The sequence below is a fragment of the Gopherus evgoodei genome, chromosome 2 (assembly GCF_007399415.2).
Source record: "Gopherus evgoodei ecotype Sinaloan lineage chromosome 2, rGopEvg1_v1.p, whole genome shotgun sequence".
Classification (NCBI taxonomy): domain Eukaryota; kingdom Metazoa; phylum Chordata; order Testudines; family Testudinidae; genus Gopherus; species Gopherus evgoodei.
The window spans coordinates 149758582-149775588 of record NC_044323.1 but is presented as its reverse complement, the minus strand read 5'-3'; the positions used below and the strand labels follow the sequence as shown (position 1 = coordinate 149775588).

The following is a 17007-nucleotide window of genomic DNA, read 5'->3' as shown; positions in this document are numbered from 1 at the left end:
CGGGCGGGCAGTGACAGGGGGTGAGTGTGCGAGCTGGGAAGTGGGGGTCTGAGAATGCGAGCGGGGGAGCAGGTGAGCCACAGAGAGTGGGGGGTCTGAGGAGGCGAGCAAGGGGGCAGGTGAGCTGGCGGCAAGAGTGGGGGTGCTGAGGAGACGAGCAGGGGGCAGGTGAGTCAGCAGCGGGGGTAGGGGGCTGAGGAGACAAGCTACGAGTCGGTGGCTGACCTGTTCTGATCTGGTCTGGCTCCCCTCCCCTCTCCAAGGGTTGCAGCTATCTGGAGGTGCTGCCTTCCAGGCCTTCCTCAGTCACACTTCATTCATTCAACAGGGCAAGCTGGGAGAAGATCTTATTCTACTTCTAGCAAAAAGACATTTTTCTTTTACCTTAATTGTACTACCTTAGGGGGCCACTATAACATATTACCAAGGTTCAATACCGCTGTTTCAGTGGGGCGGCGTGGGGGAAGAAGAGTTTGTTTCCGTGGGGCAGGGGGTGCTTGGGGGGGTTGTTTTGGGGGGGCTGGGCGGCACTGGGAGGGTGTTTCGGCGGTGCTGGGGTGGGGGGGTTCAACAGGGCCCGGGGGGGGGGGGGGCCTTCGGCCATCAGCTGTTTTCTTTGGAGTAATATGGCCCTTACTGCTTTACGAGTTGTGCAGGCCTGATTTACAAGAAACTCCTGTTTCGCTGTATGCAGTACAAATCCAATCACAGGAGACAGCTCCTTTGTTCGCAGTCCCAAGCCTGCATTTCCAACCAACACTTTGTGCCCAAAAAGCCTTTTCTCTTAGCTTTATCTCAGGGCCACATTACGATGCTCTCAGGCTGGGTCTGCTTCCCTGTCTCCCTCCAGGCTTGTTTCCACCACCAGGGCTGTGGCAGCATAGCTATAGTGCGTAGCTAAGCCGGCATCATCCCCTAGTATAGATGCATCCTGTGGCGACAGAAGGGGATTTTCCATCACTGTAGAAAAACCACCTACCCAAGCAATGGTAGCTAGGTTTATGAAACATTCTTCCATTGACCTTGCTGCAGCTGCACCAGGAGTTAGGTCGGTGTCACTATGGGGCTCAGAGTCATGGATTGTTCGAGGATGGTCTTCTCCTTTAAGGACCAGGGGCCTAGGACCAGCCAGTCCTGTTCAGTTATGAGACCCAGCTGTAAAGAGCTCAGGTAACAGCAGAAGCTGCAGGTGGGAGGGTGGCACCTGTGACTGGCCCTGGAGCAGAGAGAAGTGCTGAGTGAAAGGCATCTGGGCCCTGCAGCCTGTGTCGATCAGGGGAATAGCTTTGTTTTTCTTTGTAATTTTTCTATTTGAACTAATAAATGGTGCCCTGAAGGAAGGGGCTGCAGGAGGCTTTGTCATGGTGTTGAATCCTTCCTGGACTGGGGAGATCGGCTAGCAGCCCTACGCAGCGTTGATGCTTACCCCTCACCTATGGGGTGCTTCTCTGGAGTCCCCTGCTTCCCTGGACTGGCGGATCTATATGACTCCTGTGCACAATGGATCTGTGCATTGCTGTCCTTTGGCCTGAGTGGTGAGTTGGTATCTGGGGCTTTGCTAGGCTGCTTCTACTAGGAGGAGAAATTGGTGATGGGAGTCAGGCAAATCTTTGGTGCAAACCTGTTTATTTCAAAGAATGAGCACAAAGTCCTGTTTCCCTGAAGAAAGTAGGAGCAAACAACAGCAGGCAGTTTCCTTGCTCACAGTTTCCAAGCCTGCCTTTCCAGCCAGCACTCTGCCAAGAAGCAGCTCTCTCTCTCTCAGCTTCCTCCCAGGGCCTTGCTGCCAGTGCATCTTTTGCTTTCTGCTGGCTTTCTCTGGTTCCTTACATGCATACACACACAGAGCAGCAACCAAATTAATGCCCCAACTTCTGAGTTTGCAATAAGTCCCCAGGGAACCCCTCTTATTCTCCCCGAGTTAGTTCTTGCTCAAGCCTTCCAATGCAGTCCAGTGCCTTGGGCAGTGACTTCCATAGCTTCAGCTATCACTAAACAGATGGGTATTTAATTGCTCCCTCATTTAGCCTGAATGAAAGATGGATAGCATGCAGCTTCAGTGAGATCTGTGATTGCCCATAGATCTAATCATCATTATCATAATAATTAATAAATAATATGTAGATCAAACACCTGATTGCCGGCAACCAATAACACTCTCCAACACAAGAATATTCCTTATTCCCTGCTGTGCTGGGTGTTGCCTGATTTAGTAATGTTAGTAATGTGTTAGTAATGTTTATTTAATTTATTGATTTAATTTAATTTTAATTATGTTTAATTAATAATATTAATAATTAATTTTTTAATATTAATTAGTGTGAGTTTAGGCTCACCAATCTGTTTGATCAGAAGATTAAAGTTCTTGTCCAAAATCAGTCTCCACAGAATTTATAAGGGACCCTCAGGGGTATGACAGGAAGCTCACACTCAGACAGATACGGTCATATAGACTTTTTATTAAAATCAATGAAATAGTAAGCAAATGGTAAAAGAGTCAGAGTTACAAAGTTACAATTGTATTGCTGTTATTCAAGAGATACGTAGGGCAATACAATATTATGTGCTGCAAACTTTTGTTAATACTCACACCCTCTTTTGATACTCTTGTGCTGAAAGACACAGGACCTCACCTCTGGCTGTTCCGGTTTCGTGCCTTTTGCAGAAGTGTGCAGAGGAAGCTAATGCGAAGAGCTGTCAAAGCTACTTTAGAATTTACTCTCTAACTTAGTTAAAACAAAACTTAATACACAAACAGAATAAAGTTTAGGGAGACCAAGCTTAGCCTAGTCCCTTTTGAACTTAAAGTTTGAAAAGAAGCTAAGTACGGCCTGTTAATAGTTACTAGCCATCGTAGATGGATAACAGCAATACGTAGTTGAAGATGAAGGTAGTGAAGATAGAATGAAAAGAGTGAAATAGCCATTGTAGAGCACCTCTTTTATAAGGAATAAGTCCTGAAAATCCTTCTTCTTATGCCCAAGTTTCATTCCTCGCCCACAGAAATGTTACCCCATAGGCTAATATGTATGTCCGTATGGATGACAGGCACACATGCACTTGTTAAGTCTGGGTGCAACTTTGAAAAATCCCTAGAGGGTTATTGGCGTGGGTACTTTATCTATTTGGGTATAGGATAAACAAGATAAAAGTCAACTCTACTTTCTGGGTAAAAGGGCCCAATATAGAGATATTAACTTTGCTTTAGCTCAGGAGTCGGCAACCTTTCAGAAGTGCTGTGCCGAGTCTTCATTTATTCACTCTAATTTAATATTTCACGTGCCAGTAATACATTTTAACGTTTTTAAAAGGTCTCTTTCTATAACATATAACTAAACTATTGTTGTATGTAAAGTAAATAAGCTTTTTAAAATATTTTAGAAGCTTCAATTAAATTAAAATGCAGAGCCGCCCAGATGGGTGGCCAGGACCCAGGCAGTGTGAGTGCCACTGAAAATCAGCTCGTGTGCCACCTTCGGCACACGTACCATAGATTGCCTACCCTTGTTTTAGCTTAACATGCAGCTTTTTCTGCCTATAGGTCTCTTGCATTACAGCCAAACTTATTTTGAAGATAAATCTATAAACCTATTACAATACATCAAATACTTAAACTTATAAGAAAAGATATATCTATGCAAGCAAGCAGATTCATCCTTAGGACTACAGGTTGGACTCTGGGCGTCTGTGTCTCCCTTCCTACTCACTCGCAGAGTTTCTCTTGTGTCATTCCAGACACCAGCGACAGCGACCTCGAACTTTCATCCGTCCGGCACCAGCCAGAAGGGCTAGAGCAGCTGCAGGAGCTGACCAAATTCACCAAGAAGGAGCTGCAGTCCCTGTACAGGGGCTTCAAGAACGTGAGTGTCTGTTGGGTCCTTCCCCCAGCCAAATGATCCCCAAGAATGGCTGTGCCTTGTGGCCACTGTTGGGCTCCAGCTGCTGCCCCTATGAGATTGGAAACCGAACCCTGGAGAGATGGGAGCTGGCTGAGATGCAGCCTCGGGGGCTCAGGGAGGTGTGGGTGAAATTCATCCCAATGCCAAGTGTGCGCACAAGGCCGAGGCACCATTTAAGTCCTACTGAAGCGTGGAGGGCGAGATGTTAATGGATCTGATAGGAGATTGAGTGGTTTTGGCTTGCCCCTTCTTCATCCCCTGCTCACTGATCTGAGGAGCGGGGCGTGGGGTGAAGGACATTCCTAGTGCAAGGTGCAAACACTCAGGCTACATGGACACTGCATTCAGGAGTGATTACAGCCTGTGTAGCTATCCTCCAGCAAGCTGAGATTGAGTAGCAAAAGCACAGGCAGCTACACGGGCTCGGCCTGCCCACTCCCTGGCTGTGTTCTTGGGCAGCCACTCCCTGTCCTGCTGTGACTTCACTGCTATCATTACTCCGTTCGATCAAAGCTACCGCGGGGACGTCTGCACTTGCTGCCGTCACACCTCTGCCTGCGGCATAGACAGATCCTGGGGGACGCAGGCTGAGAGCGGAGTGGATGGTGGGGAGGGAGGAGGGTGTATTACAGACCTGAGCCACTGAACATGAGTGTGCTTGGCTGGGAGTTCTGTTCCTTCTAGGTAGGTTTTTCTACCGCACTCATCACTGTCATTCCCAAGTGCCTTCCAGCCATGCGTTAAGTGATGTGCCGAGACATCTGTCACCATGACGATGGGGTGGGCGTATCACTAGAGAAAGGCAGTGCAGTGGGATGAGAGAGGGCCACAAATACTGAGGTGCATGGGGGTCAGGGTTCGAGGAGGGAGCATAAGAGCAGAGAAAAATAAAAGGAAGTATTTCTTCACACAACGCACAGTCAACCTGTGGAACTCCTTGCCAGAGGATGTTGTTAAGGCCAACCCAGAACAGGCTTCAAAAAGGAATTAAATAAGTTCATGGAGGATAGGTCCATCAATGGCTATTAGCCAGGGTTGGCAGGAACAATGTCCCTAGCCTCTGTTTGCCTGAAGCTGGGAATGGGTGACAGGGGCTGGATCACTTGATGACCTGTTCTGTTCATTTCCTCTGGGGCACTTGGCACTGTCCACTGTCAGAAGACAGGATATTGGGCTAGATGGACCCAGTAGGGCCGTTCTTATGTTTGTATGCCCTAGGAGCACGGATGTCCTGGGTGCATTGCAGGGCAGATGCTTGTTGCATGGCAGAGCCATGGGGTGAGAGGGAAGTCATGTTCCCAGCCAGTCTGGTTACATCTCGGTGCCTGACCTGTGGGGAGGGTGATGGTGAGACCAATAGGGGGCTAACCTCCTGGCAATGACTTCCCTCCATAGGAATGCCCCAGCGGCCTGGTATACGAAGACACCTTCAAGCTGATCTATGCTCAGTTCTTCCCTCAGGGAGGTGAGTTTGGTCCCCCCGAGACCTTCCCAGAGCAGGGAAAAGGTTAAGTTATCTAGCGAGGCACCAGGATCCCAGAGCCTTTATCCTAGGCTGCAGATTCTCTATCGCAACCTTGCCGATGTCCCATTGTGAGGAGAAGACTCTTGTCTGCAAAGTTCCTGAGTTCTTCTGCTGAGGCTGGGCCCCAGGCTTCTTTGCTGGCAAATATCCTCCGCAGAACCCAGCTGAGCATGGTGCCTAGCCCCTCACCTGGCCTGAGCTGGGGATAAATCAGCCAGGGGGCATTAAAGGCACTGGTGTTTTACAGTGTCTAGAAATCCATTGTGCTTGGATAATGCAGAGATGGTCCCCACCCCAAATAGATTTACAAGCCATTTCCCATTGCTAGTGAAATAATGATCCTAAACCTGCCTCAGTCCATGCTGGGATCGGAGGACGCAAACTCCCTGGTCACCCTCACTGTGCTATGAGATTGCCCTTATCCGCTGGGGTTTCCACACTGGCAGCAGCTAAGAGGCAGGATGGTTCAATGGTTAGGGGCAACTTGGGCTCCATTCCTTGCTCTGCCACAGACTTTTTGTGTGACTTTGGGCCTGTCTGTGCCTCAGTTTCCCTTCTGTACGATGGGGAGAACCAGTTTCATGGGGATTTGAGGGTAAATGTGTTTAAAGAGTGCGAGGTGCTCGGATAAGTACCATTGAGGATGGCAGGGGTGGGAAGGAAAGTGCCAACCCTTTCACTGGGTCTCTCTTGCTTCTCCTCTCGCAGACGCCAGCATGTACGCCCACTTCCTGTTCAACGCCTTTGATGTGGACCGGAACGGAGCCATCTGCTTCGAGGTAAGACCCAGTTCCCCTTTTCAAAGGGCCAGGTGTTTAAAAAAGGTAATTAGGAACCTAACGAATCAGCCCACATCCACAAAGATATTTAGGTGTCTAACTCCCCTGGGGAGTTTGGAAAATGTTCCCTGTTGTGGTTGGGTTTTTATTTGTATTGCAGTAGCGTCCAGAGGGTCTGATCCGGGCCCCGCAGTGTTAGGTGCTGCACAAACACAGATCCTTGCCTTGGAGAGTTTGTAACAGGAGACTGCCAGCACCTGGGGGCCAGGGCTGACTTTCTGTTGTACAGCTCCTAGCACCATCTGGTCATGAACTGTGACTTGGGCTCCTAATAAATTGCAAGACAACAGGTGGATACAGCAGGGAGCTGGTAGGAGTGGCAGGGAACGGAGATTAGAAAGGAGGACAATGTGGTGGCTTTGCAGATATTCATGGGGAGCCTCTGCCATGTACAGGGGGTAGCAGGGGAGATGGCTTGCTGGAGAAATTGACCAATGGGTAGAGGTAGTCGCATCCTCCTCTCCTGATTCTGCTCCAGGGTCACACCAGAGTTCTCTTCCCCTCCAGGGCAGACTGCCCCAGCCAGGATGCTGATCAAAGTCTCTCTTCCTGCCCATTTCCAGCCGCTTGTGTAGATCTTTTCCCTTCTTAGCTTTGTAAATGGACCCCACTGGACACTCCCCATAGGAGAGCAGGGGGATTAACCCTGGTGACCTGCTCAGACTCCGAGCTTGGATACCCACATTCTTCCTCCCCAAATCTGCCCTTACCCCCATCCTCTGCAACTTTTCATAGGGTCACAGATGCCAGGGCCAGAAGGGACCAGTGTGATTATCTGGCCTGACCTCCTGTACAGCACAGGCCAAGGAGCTTCCCTCAAAGTAATTCCTAGGACAGATCTGTTAGAAAAACATCCAGGAACTGACTTCAAAATTAAAAATGATGGAGATCCGCCTCACCCCTTAGTACATTGTTCCCATAGTTAATTACCCTCCCTGCTAAAATGGATGCTGTCCTTCCAGTCTTGAACTTTAGCTTCATATGGACCTGGAGGGCCTGGTTCTGCTTTTCAGTGCTGTAAATTTGAAATGACTCTGTTCAAATCGGTGGGGGGCAAATGGCTAAGCGAGAGAAAAATCAGGCCCACTCATTCTTGGCTTCCTGTCCTAAAACGTTATGCGGTGACTGCTGCACATTGTGAAACAGCCGCTGCGTTCAACCCCAGAGGTGGCTGCATTTCAGTGCTGGGTGAGTGATTCATACATAGGCAAAAAGTGCCAACACACCATTTAATGTTCACAAGCAATCAAGGCCTCAGCATACATCTTGTCCAGAGAGGGTACTGTCCGTGGAAGTGCTGTGTCCCGTAGCACTATCGAGGTATTGGTTCAGGAACACAAGCCCCTATGAGTCACCAGCACCTGTCCTGCCACCCTCGATCTCCCCTCCAAGTACAGTAGAACCTCAGAGTTACAAACACCTGGAGAATGGAGGTTGTTCGGAACTCAGAAATGTTCATTACTCTGAACACAATGTTCTGGTGGTTCTTTCAAAAGTTTACAACAGAATGCTGACTGAATACAGCTTTGAAACTTAACTATGCAGAAGAAAATGCTGCTTTTGCTTTATTATTTAGTAGTTACATGTATATCTTGTCTATTTAGGCTATGCCTACATCAGCGCACAAGCTTACTAGACAGTGTACATGCTCACATATGTTCCACGTATGTTGTGTTGGACATGGGTATAACACTATGTACACATGTATACCCACATCCACACTGCTGCTGCTGTTATATGATGTTAGCTCTACCATTTAGCTCAGTGGTTTGAGCATTGGCCTACTAAACCCAGGGTTGTTAGTTCAGTCCTTGAGGGGGCCATTTAGGGATCTGGGGCAAAAACCCGTCAGGGGATTGGTCCTGCTTTAAGCAGGGGGTTGGAACTAGATGATCTTAAGGTCCTTTCCAACCCTTACTATTCTATGATTCTAACACAGTACTGTGCTGTATTTACTGGGTTTACAAATGAGGTGTGTTGGTTGACTGGTCAGTTCGTAATGCAGTGTTTGTAACTCTGAGGTTCTAAGGCATGTGGCTTAGCTTAAGATATAGCCTGCCAGCTCAGCTCTCTAATTGAGAGCAGAAGTGCACAGGGTAATATGTCAGACAGGATTTTATTGTGGGGCATAAAGCCTATATAACCAATTTAGGCCCCAGTTCTGTTAGTTGTTCAAAATTAGCGGATCATAAGATCAAAAAGGCCTTGGGTTGATTTTTCTCATTGTTTTACCTCATTGTCATACATACAATGTGTATATATATTGTCCAAACAGTCAAATTTCCAAAGACCTGTGGGATTGTTTTAAATAAAGATAATATATAAATGTAAGATCACACTCATATGAGTGTTTGTGTGTATGTATATATAAAATCATTCTTTTATTTAGTAAATGGACGTAACACAAATCTCTCAGCCAGCCGTCCAGCCACCAAAATGCCTTTTGTTTCATTTCTATGCTGAGAGGGGGCAGTTAATGATTTTCATTTGGTTATTTGTGCTCTGTGTCAGATGCGCTGAGCAGTAAGGAACCAAAGAGGAGGGTTTTTTTTATATTATTATTGTCAGCGAGGGGCACTCAGGCTCAGGTGGGTAGCGAGGCAACTAAAAATAGATCCAGCAGAGAACAGAAACAGGATCGATAGGAAAAATACCAGGAGAGTTTCATGGTCGATAACATTTCCACTTCACCCTTTGAAGGGTCAAGAGCCACCTCCCGGGCACCAGCCGCAAAACTGTTCTTTTTCTTGGGGCGCTGGTTGTGGGAGGGAGTTGTTTGCTATATGTATGCAGTTGTCCATGTGCTGGGTTGTTTGCATGTCTTGTTAGGTCTCTGCTTTGTTCTCTGTTCCAGGATTTCGTCGTCGGCCTCTCCATCTTGCTCCGTGGGACCGTGCACGAAAAGTTGAACTGGGCTTTTAACCTCTATGATATTAACAAGGACGGCTACATCACCAAGGAGGTACCTGCAGCTGGGCTGAGGGGAATGTAGCTGCGGGTATGCGTGAGGTTTGGAAGGAGACACGTGAATCTGTGGGGGCTCCGTATCAGAGACAGGGGCATCTGGAGGTGGAAATGAATGAGAGTTACCACAGCCCACAGCAGGTGTGGTACTTACGTCTACGGAGGGTCTGGGTCAGCAATAGGAGCTCCAAAGGTGGTAGGAGCATGCGTGTGTGTCTGTGCTAGCTAGGGCCCAGGGGGAATCTGAATAAAGTTCAACATCAGAGACCCCGTGAAGTGGGAGTGGTTCGGAGACATGCAGGCCAGGCCTGCTGTGTGACCGTAGGCCACAACTGGAGCCCGTGGGATGGGAAGGAGCTGAGAGTTTGGGTGAGGAGCATAAATGGAGGCCCTGAGGGTATGGACTGGATTCAGAAGTTTTAGTGGTACAATTGGGTTTGAGGGATCCCCTTCGCAAGCGAGATGGGAGGTGTAAGGGGGGGCGGATTCATTTCTCCAGGCAGTGGCAGACTCCAGTTCTGGTTTAGGCCGACATTTTCCGTCTTGGGGGGCCTCGCCTTGGGCTCTTGGAACTGTTTCTTGGGTTGGCCTGAGGCTGCCTTTGATGATGGTGGAAGCTTTGGCCACTCCACACCTCTGAGAATGAATCAGGCCACTTCAGGGTGCCTCATTTTAGGCACCTGAGGTTGAAAAGGTCTGGCTGTTCTGGTGCTTTGTTCCAGATAGTGGTAGTGGCTGCTTGAGTTTTGCCATACGTGAGCCCTCAGATCCCACCGGGCCACCTCCATGGCTTTGACAAGGCGACAGCCTCTTTCCATGTGCCCATAAAACCCCAACTTTATCCCCCTTCTCCTAGATCACCGTGTGAGCCCTCGTGAAGCCCATAGGGCTAGAATAACAGTTGAAATCTCCAGGCCAGGCTGTGACCATATGTCTGAGGCTGGGAGAGAACTATTAGCAAATGTGGCTTTCTTTGGTGGTGCACCATATGGCTCCCTGACATGGACCTGGTTTACTCATTAAACCTGTGATGTTTCTCACTTCCTGTGGGTCACATCCTGGCCCCACTGAAATCAACGACTAAACTCACGTTGACATCACTGGGTCCACAACTTGGTCCTGTACAACAAGGAGTGTGGGCCACTGGAAGCCGCTTCCTCCCCACTCTACTGGCCTAGCTTCCCCACGCTGGTGAGAAGCACTGGTTTGCTTTGGTGCTGCTGGTCGAGGCATCTGGAGCCTACTGCCTGCCCTAGCATTGTCTGTGTGGATGCTTCGTTCCCTTGTGGTTTGTTTACCAAAGTACATCATGTACTGAGCAACTTTATGGAAGTATTTGGTCCCTGGCTATGATCTGTGGTACCACAACAGGGGCCACATTTGCGACACTGAAAAAGCACTGCCAAAATTCTGCCCCTTGGACGTGCACTCAACTCCCATATGTGAGGACAGGCTTGAGGTAATAATTCCTATGATGCCACATGGCACAACAAAGCAGGACAGCTCCTCATCTAGATGCAGCCTCCCCCTCTTCAGGTTTGTAGGAGACTTAGATGGCAAAGACTCAACTGGCTGCATCTCCAGAGGCTTCAGCAGGATGCAGTGCTGCCTGCCAGGAGACCTTGGGGGTTAGTTCAGTGAAGGAGCCATCCTCAGTTGAATACTTCAGCTTTAGGAAGAAATGCCCCAGGATTACTAATGACCACAAGTGGTCAGGACATGGGTTCTGTGTCTTGATGCACTGCCAACAGCACAGACCTCCACAGGACCCTTCCTGCATGGCAGACCCCACCTGCTGTATCCCTAACACCGCTATGGGACCCTGAATGCACGCACCCCCTCCTCAGTCCTCAGCATCACTTCCTGCAGCCCCATGGTGCTCCCTGGAGGTCTCCCATCTAAAACCCAAACCAACCCTGCTTAGTTCAACAAGGTCACGGCACAAGAGAATAAGTGACTGTTAACTAGCACTTATCCTCAGTCAATCTCAAAGCCCCTTACAAAGGAGGTCAGTAACGTTCTCCCCAATTTACAGATGGGGAAACTGAGGCACAGAGCAGCAATGTGATTTGCCCACGGTCACCCAGCAGGCCAGTCTCCTGAGTCCAGTGTTCTGCCCACTAGACTGTACTGCTGCCATTTGCCTGGAGGTGGACAATGGGGACGTCTGGTATTGTGGCTGGGATACTCCTAAAACTCCCAGGCTCCCGCTGCACGACGGTTTCTCCCACTACCTCACTCGATAGAGTTGACCCCTCTGCGGGGATGCAGCTCATAGGGCCTGCATGGAAATCCGTTGTTTCACCCTCATGATTTTCTGTTGGCCCTGATGCCAACCTGAACCTGGCTGAGACCAGGGGACAGTGGTGGGCTTTGTTTGGGCTGCCTCCCCGTGTCAGTGCATCTCTCTCTTTCTCTGCCAGGAGATGCTGGCGATCATGAAGTCCATTTATGATATGATGGGCCGCTACACGTACCCGATCGTCAGGGACGATGCCCCCATAGAGCATGTGGAGAAGTTCTTCCAGGTAAGCCAGCTCGCAGGCGTCTGGGAGTAGAAACCTTTTGCTAACCAGGGCAGTGGGCTTGGCCCATAGACCCATAGGTTCCAAGTTAGCTAGAGGGTGGATGGGCCTGATTCCTCCAAAAGCTGGGCGCAGAGGGCCTGATTCTGGTCTTGCTTATCCTGGTGTAACTAGGGTAACCAGATGTCCCGATTTTTCTTATATAGGCTCCTTTTACCCCCACCCCCACCCCTGTCCCGATTTTTCACACTTGCTGTCTAGTCACCTTAGGGGTAACTCAGGAGTGGTGTCTCAGAAGTCAATGGAATCACAGGTTCTGGCTTGTATTTTTCCCGGTGGGGGCTCCAGCCCTACTCTGCTTGAGACTCCGCCCCTTCCCACAAGGCCCCACCTTTTCTCTGCCTTTTCCCACCCCCACTCCACGCTTTCCCTTGAAGCCCCCCTCGCCCATCAGCCGCTCCCCCCTCTATCCCTACAACAGCTTTCACCCACCTAACAGCTGATCAGTGGAGAGCCCCGGGCCAGAACCAGTGTGGCTGGTGGGTGCTGAAAACCCCCTATTTTTTTTCCCTGGGTGCTTGATCCTTGGAGCCCCCACGGAGTCGGCGCCCATGAGTGGAATTGTATCAGGGTGGAAAAGGTGTGGGCGCGGGATTAATTTCACCGACACAGGAAGAGATGCAGATTCCCACACGGCTGCGGGCAGGAGGCAGATGGCGGGGGCCGTGGCTGGCAATCCTGCTGCAGATCCTGGCAGCTGCAGAGGGGCCCCATTAGGGACTCTTGATGTGGATTCGCTGAGATTGGGTTACAAGCCACAGACACACTCTGGTCCCGGGGGTGCTGCTCCATTACAGGCTTTAGGAGGAAGGAGGACTGGTTGGGAGGAGTGTCCCTGATGGTGGCTCAGAGCCACCAGGCAGAATGCAGGCAGAGAGAGTCCATTCCCAGGCCTGCCACTATTGCAGGAAGGTGGACTTTTAGGGTACAGGTGGACGCAGTGTGGTTGTGGGGGGGGGAGGTGTGTTCTTGCACCTAGGCACAGATTCGCCGGGACCGCCGCCCATGCACCTTCTGAGCATCGCTTTTCCATTTCAGAAAATGGACAGAAATCGAGACGGTGTGGTGACAATCGAGGAGTTTTTAGAAACCTGTCAAAAGGTGAGTAGGTCGCTGCTGTGGATTCTTCATCGCCCTTCAGATCCTGCAGATCCCTCCTCCTCTTCCTCCTGACCATATCCCTGGCCCACTCTATAGGATTTAGAGCCCATCTTACCCATCTTCCTTTCCTATAATTCATCTTACCGAATTGCCCAGTGCATTCTCCAGCCAGGACTCTGATTCATGTGACCCTCCAAATTCCAGTCACACCATTTCTAATCCCTTTTGACTGCAGCTTCCCCCTATCCAGAGCCTCTTCTCTTGTGTAACACGCGCTGTGGGATTACACATGTTGATTCCTGCCGTGGAGGCACTTACTGCAAAAGCGAAGAGGGGATGGAGCTGTTGTAGGGAGACAGGAGACCAGATGAAGCTCCGTTAAGAGCAGGTTGATTTAACTCATGGAGCATGCCCACGTGTGTGTGGTAGCACATGAACAGTGCTAGATAATGCACATTGACTCAGCAACGATTCTTAGCTAATTTAATTGGCAGACCTCAAAGCACTGTCCAAAGCAGGTCAGTCCTACCATCCCTAATGGGGAAGTCCCATCCTCTTTCTGTGCTGTTTTTCCCAAGTTCACCCAGCAGGCCAGTATTAGAACTCCGGTTCTGACAGCTGCCAATCTAATGTACAGACTACACCTCTGTCAGATATATTGTTATTATTACAGTAGAGATTAAGAGGCCCCAGCCAACCAGTTGCCCATTGGTAGGCACTGAACAGATGTGTGTTAGTCCCTGCCCCAAAGGGTTTACAACCCCAAAAAGTGGGGAAGGAAACTGAGGCACAGAGAGGGCAGTGACTTGCCCAAGGTGTCACAGCAGGTCAGTGGCAGGGCTGAGATTAGCACCCAAATCTCCTGACTCCCAAGATGCTTCTTCATTCAATGAACCACAAATCTCCATTGGTTGTGTTGTTTCCGAACTGTTGCCCTGACCTTTCTCCCTCCTCCCCTTCCAGGACGAAAACATCATGAGCTCCATGCAGCTGTTCGAGAATGTGATCTAGAATGCGATCTCGTCTCTCCCAGCGTGGCTGCCTCCCGGCCTGCACGCAGATGGATGCCTCTGTCTGTCTCTCTTGTTAAGCACACAAACATCTTTATGAGAAGAAAAACAAACTCTTTTTATATTTAAAAACAAAAAAATACAAAAAAGAGGACGTAATCATGTTTGCTCCCGACACTGACCGGATTCTCACTTGAAGGGCAAGAGGAGACAGAGAGAGATTGGGTTTCATGGGTTTGTCTGACCTAGCAGAGGGATTGGCTAGCTCTTCCCTAGGATATAGCAAGGGAATGCTACACAGTGTTAAATACCACCTGTGGGAAAGAGACCAGCCTCATGGATTAAGCTCAGCACATCTCACATGGTAGCAGGATGGAAAGGAGGTTTGCATGTGGGAGGTGGAGTTCTTCTCACTAGCATCAAGTGAAAACCCGGCAATGGGGCAGTTACTGGGTTCCATCAGGAAAAGGAGGGAGAGGTAGTTACTGAAGAAGAAATGGGTCTCAGCTGGCACAATTTGGCATAACTCGATGGACTTCATACCCCCATTGCGAAATCTGACTTCAGCTGAACTCCATCAATTTTCACCAGCTGAGGACCTGCTCCCCACTTTTCCATGTGCAGGAAGCTCCTGGGCCAAGATCCTGGAGCCTGAATGTGTCTCAGATGAGAGAGGATGGTTTGTGGACACCTGAATAGAAGACATTACTGGCTGTTGGGAATCATCTCCAGAACTTCAGTTCTAAAAGCACAAGAGCATCCACTCAAAGGCAGGTTCCACATCGTGTGCAAATGTTAGAGAACGTACAGCGCCTTCTAGCGTCCCCAGAGAAGGGAGACAAAGGAAGAAGCTAACACACCTTCTCCCCAGTCGCACTGAGAATGAATGTCCCTCCACCTGCAGTGGTAGGGGAGGATGAGGTATCTTCACTCAGGAGACTGGAACTGGGGCAATCTGCAACAAAGAAACAGGATTTGAATTTCCTGAAGCAGAAGTACAAGCACAAATACCCTGGCCCTTCCAAACTGGAGGAGGAGACGGGCCCTTGCTGCTACGTTCTGGAGCTGAACTCTTTCATTGTTTTCCACCGGTCCATCATTTCCATCAGAGCTGGCTCAAATATCTGTTGACTGCAATTGAGAGTTACACTGGAAAACTGTTATTCTGTGGGATGGGCAGTGTTGTTTAACTGCGTTGGTCCCAGGGTCTGTGAGAGACAAAGTGGGTGAGGTACAACCTATTATAAGTCCAACTTCTGTTGGTGGAGAGGGCAAGCTTTTGAGATACATGGAGACAGAGGAAGAGCTCTGTGTAGCTCAAACTTGTCCTCTCCACCAACAGACGTTGGTCCAGTAAAAGATATTACCTCACCCATCTTGCCTTTTCTGTGACACTGAAAGCTGATGGGCCGTGACTTATGAATATGCCCAAAACTGCAGGCTGCAGTTGAAAGTCATAAGTCAAATAGGGCGTGAAATCTCACCTATCCCTGGGGAACGTTTACAAGGTTTGGTTTGAGGGACTGTTTTTTTTTTGTTTGTTTTTTTTAACAAGTGACTATTTTTAGACATTACACATGCTGTTTCCAGGACTGAGATGAGATCTGACATGGGGCGAACAAGTCTTGAAAGAGGCCAGAGAGTTGGAAAAGCCAGCTGGAAATCAGCGCATGTAGGGCTAGACAAGTCACCGGTCTTCAGGTTTGGTAGGGAAAAGAGGAGTTGGGTTGGTAGCTCTGCAACCAAGAGGGTGTCATCCTCAAGATCCAAGTCAGGGATAAGTCAGTACAGTCTCTAATGAGGAACTTTCTAAGTAGCTGGATGCTCTGTCTCACTGGGATTTCCTGTTGGCCATGTCAGAGTCACAGAGCCATGGGGCTATCTGTTTCCAATGCAATAGAAATCCCCTAGATGAGGTGCCCTAGAGAGACTCCCCTTTCAGTTCCTTTAGTAACCTTGGATGGGTCTGGTTATTGAATGACCCTGCCTCGCTGGGGATGGAACACTCTCTGGTTAGAAGAGCACTAAGCCTGAGAAATAGTCCCTGGGTCTGCAGTGGGGAAGAGTCCACCAAACACGTTGGGGAAGATAAGGTGTCCTGGTGGAAGTTGTCACTGATGCTTAAGCTAGTGCAGGCTCTGCTTCTTTCTCCCAGGCTTTCACCTTGGATACAACCAGATCCACCTTTCTCACCCACTACCCCCAAGTTCTCCAGCCCCACTTCCCAGATCTGAACTAGCAGAAGGATCCAGACTTTTAACCACCCAGACTCAGTCCTCATCTTCCTCTTAACCTCTCTCAGTGCCCCAAAACCATCTCTCTCTCTCTGCCCAAGGCCCAGATCAGTCTGTTTCTGTCTCCCACTCCCAAAAAGGCTCTGAATTCCATCTGTCTCTCCCTCTTCTCTACCCTAAGCCCTCTCCCAGAGGCTGTGAGTTTGCACTCGATACTTCCTGACATATGTACAGTATAAGGAATGGCCGCATGTCTCACTAGCAATAGCCTTTACTCCAGTGCCCCAATCTCACGCCCACCCTCACAGCACAACCTGGGGAGACAGTTGTCAGTTCCTGTTCTCCGTAACTACTTGATATTCAGTCACTGTATATTTTAATAAAATAAACTTAAAAAAAAAAAGAGGCTCCCATCCATTTTGCTTCCTTCTCTAGCATTAGATTCCAGCTGCTTCTGTATCCAAATCCTTCCCATGCCATGAAACACAGCTGCTAGCATGAACATGGTTCTATTCTTGCTTTCTATCCTGGGCCTCTCTTTGCATAGCCAGCTGACTACACAGCTCAAATGCCAGAGCAGCACTTGGGATGGGCCATGTTATGGAGGGTGAGTACTGGAGACCCTGGAGCTTGGAGGTACGGAACAACTCTGCTGTGCATCATGCCCTGAGCAGATGATGCCTGTGGTTTAGCCCTTACAGGTCTGTGATTCATGCCTTTGGATAAGCTCAGCCACTTTCCTATGGGACTCTGTGCTAAAAGGGTCACCCTTGATGAGAGAGTCCTGACCCGTGGTGCCTCCCCACTTTGCTAGGAACACACCTGCAGCACCCTGCGCCATGCTCCTAGT

General features: G+C 49.4%; 1 protein-coding gene across 2 annotated transcripts in view; it reads left to right on the top strand.

The window, feature by feature from the left end:
• The window catches only part of KCNIP3 (potassium voltage-gated channel interacting protein 3), a 105384-nt gene extending 88867 nt beyond the window's left edge, over positions 1-16517 (top strand). For both annotated transcript variants that reach the window (XM_030551900.1, XM_030551901.1), the window contains exons 3-9: positions 3736-3860; positions 5295-5364; positions 6133-6203; positions 9118-9225; positions 11651-11755; positions 12851-12913; positions 13877-16517. In XM_030551900.1, coding sequence (XP_030407760.1) covers positions 3736-3860; positions 5295-5364; positions 6133-6203; positions 9118-9225; positions 11651-11755; positions 12851-12913; positions 13877-13924 — 590 coding nt within the window. In that variant the 3' untranslated portion in view covers positions 13925-16517. The remainder of the gene's footprint in view (positions 1-3735; positions 3861-5294; positions 5365-6132; positions 6204-9117; positions 9226-11650; positions 11756-12850; positions 12914-13876) is intronic.
• The last annotated feature ends 490 nt before the right edge of the window (positions 16518-17007 follow it).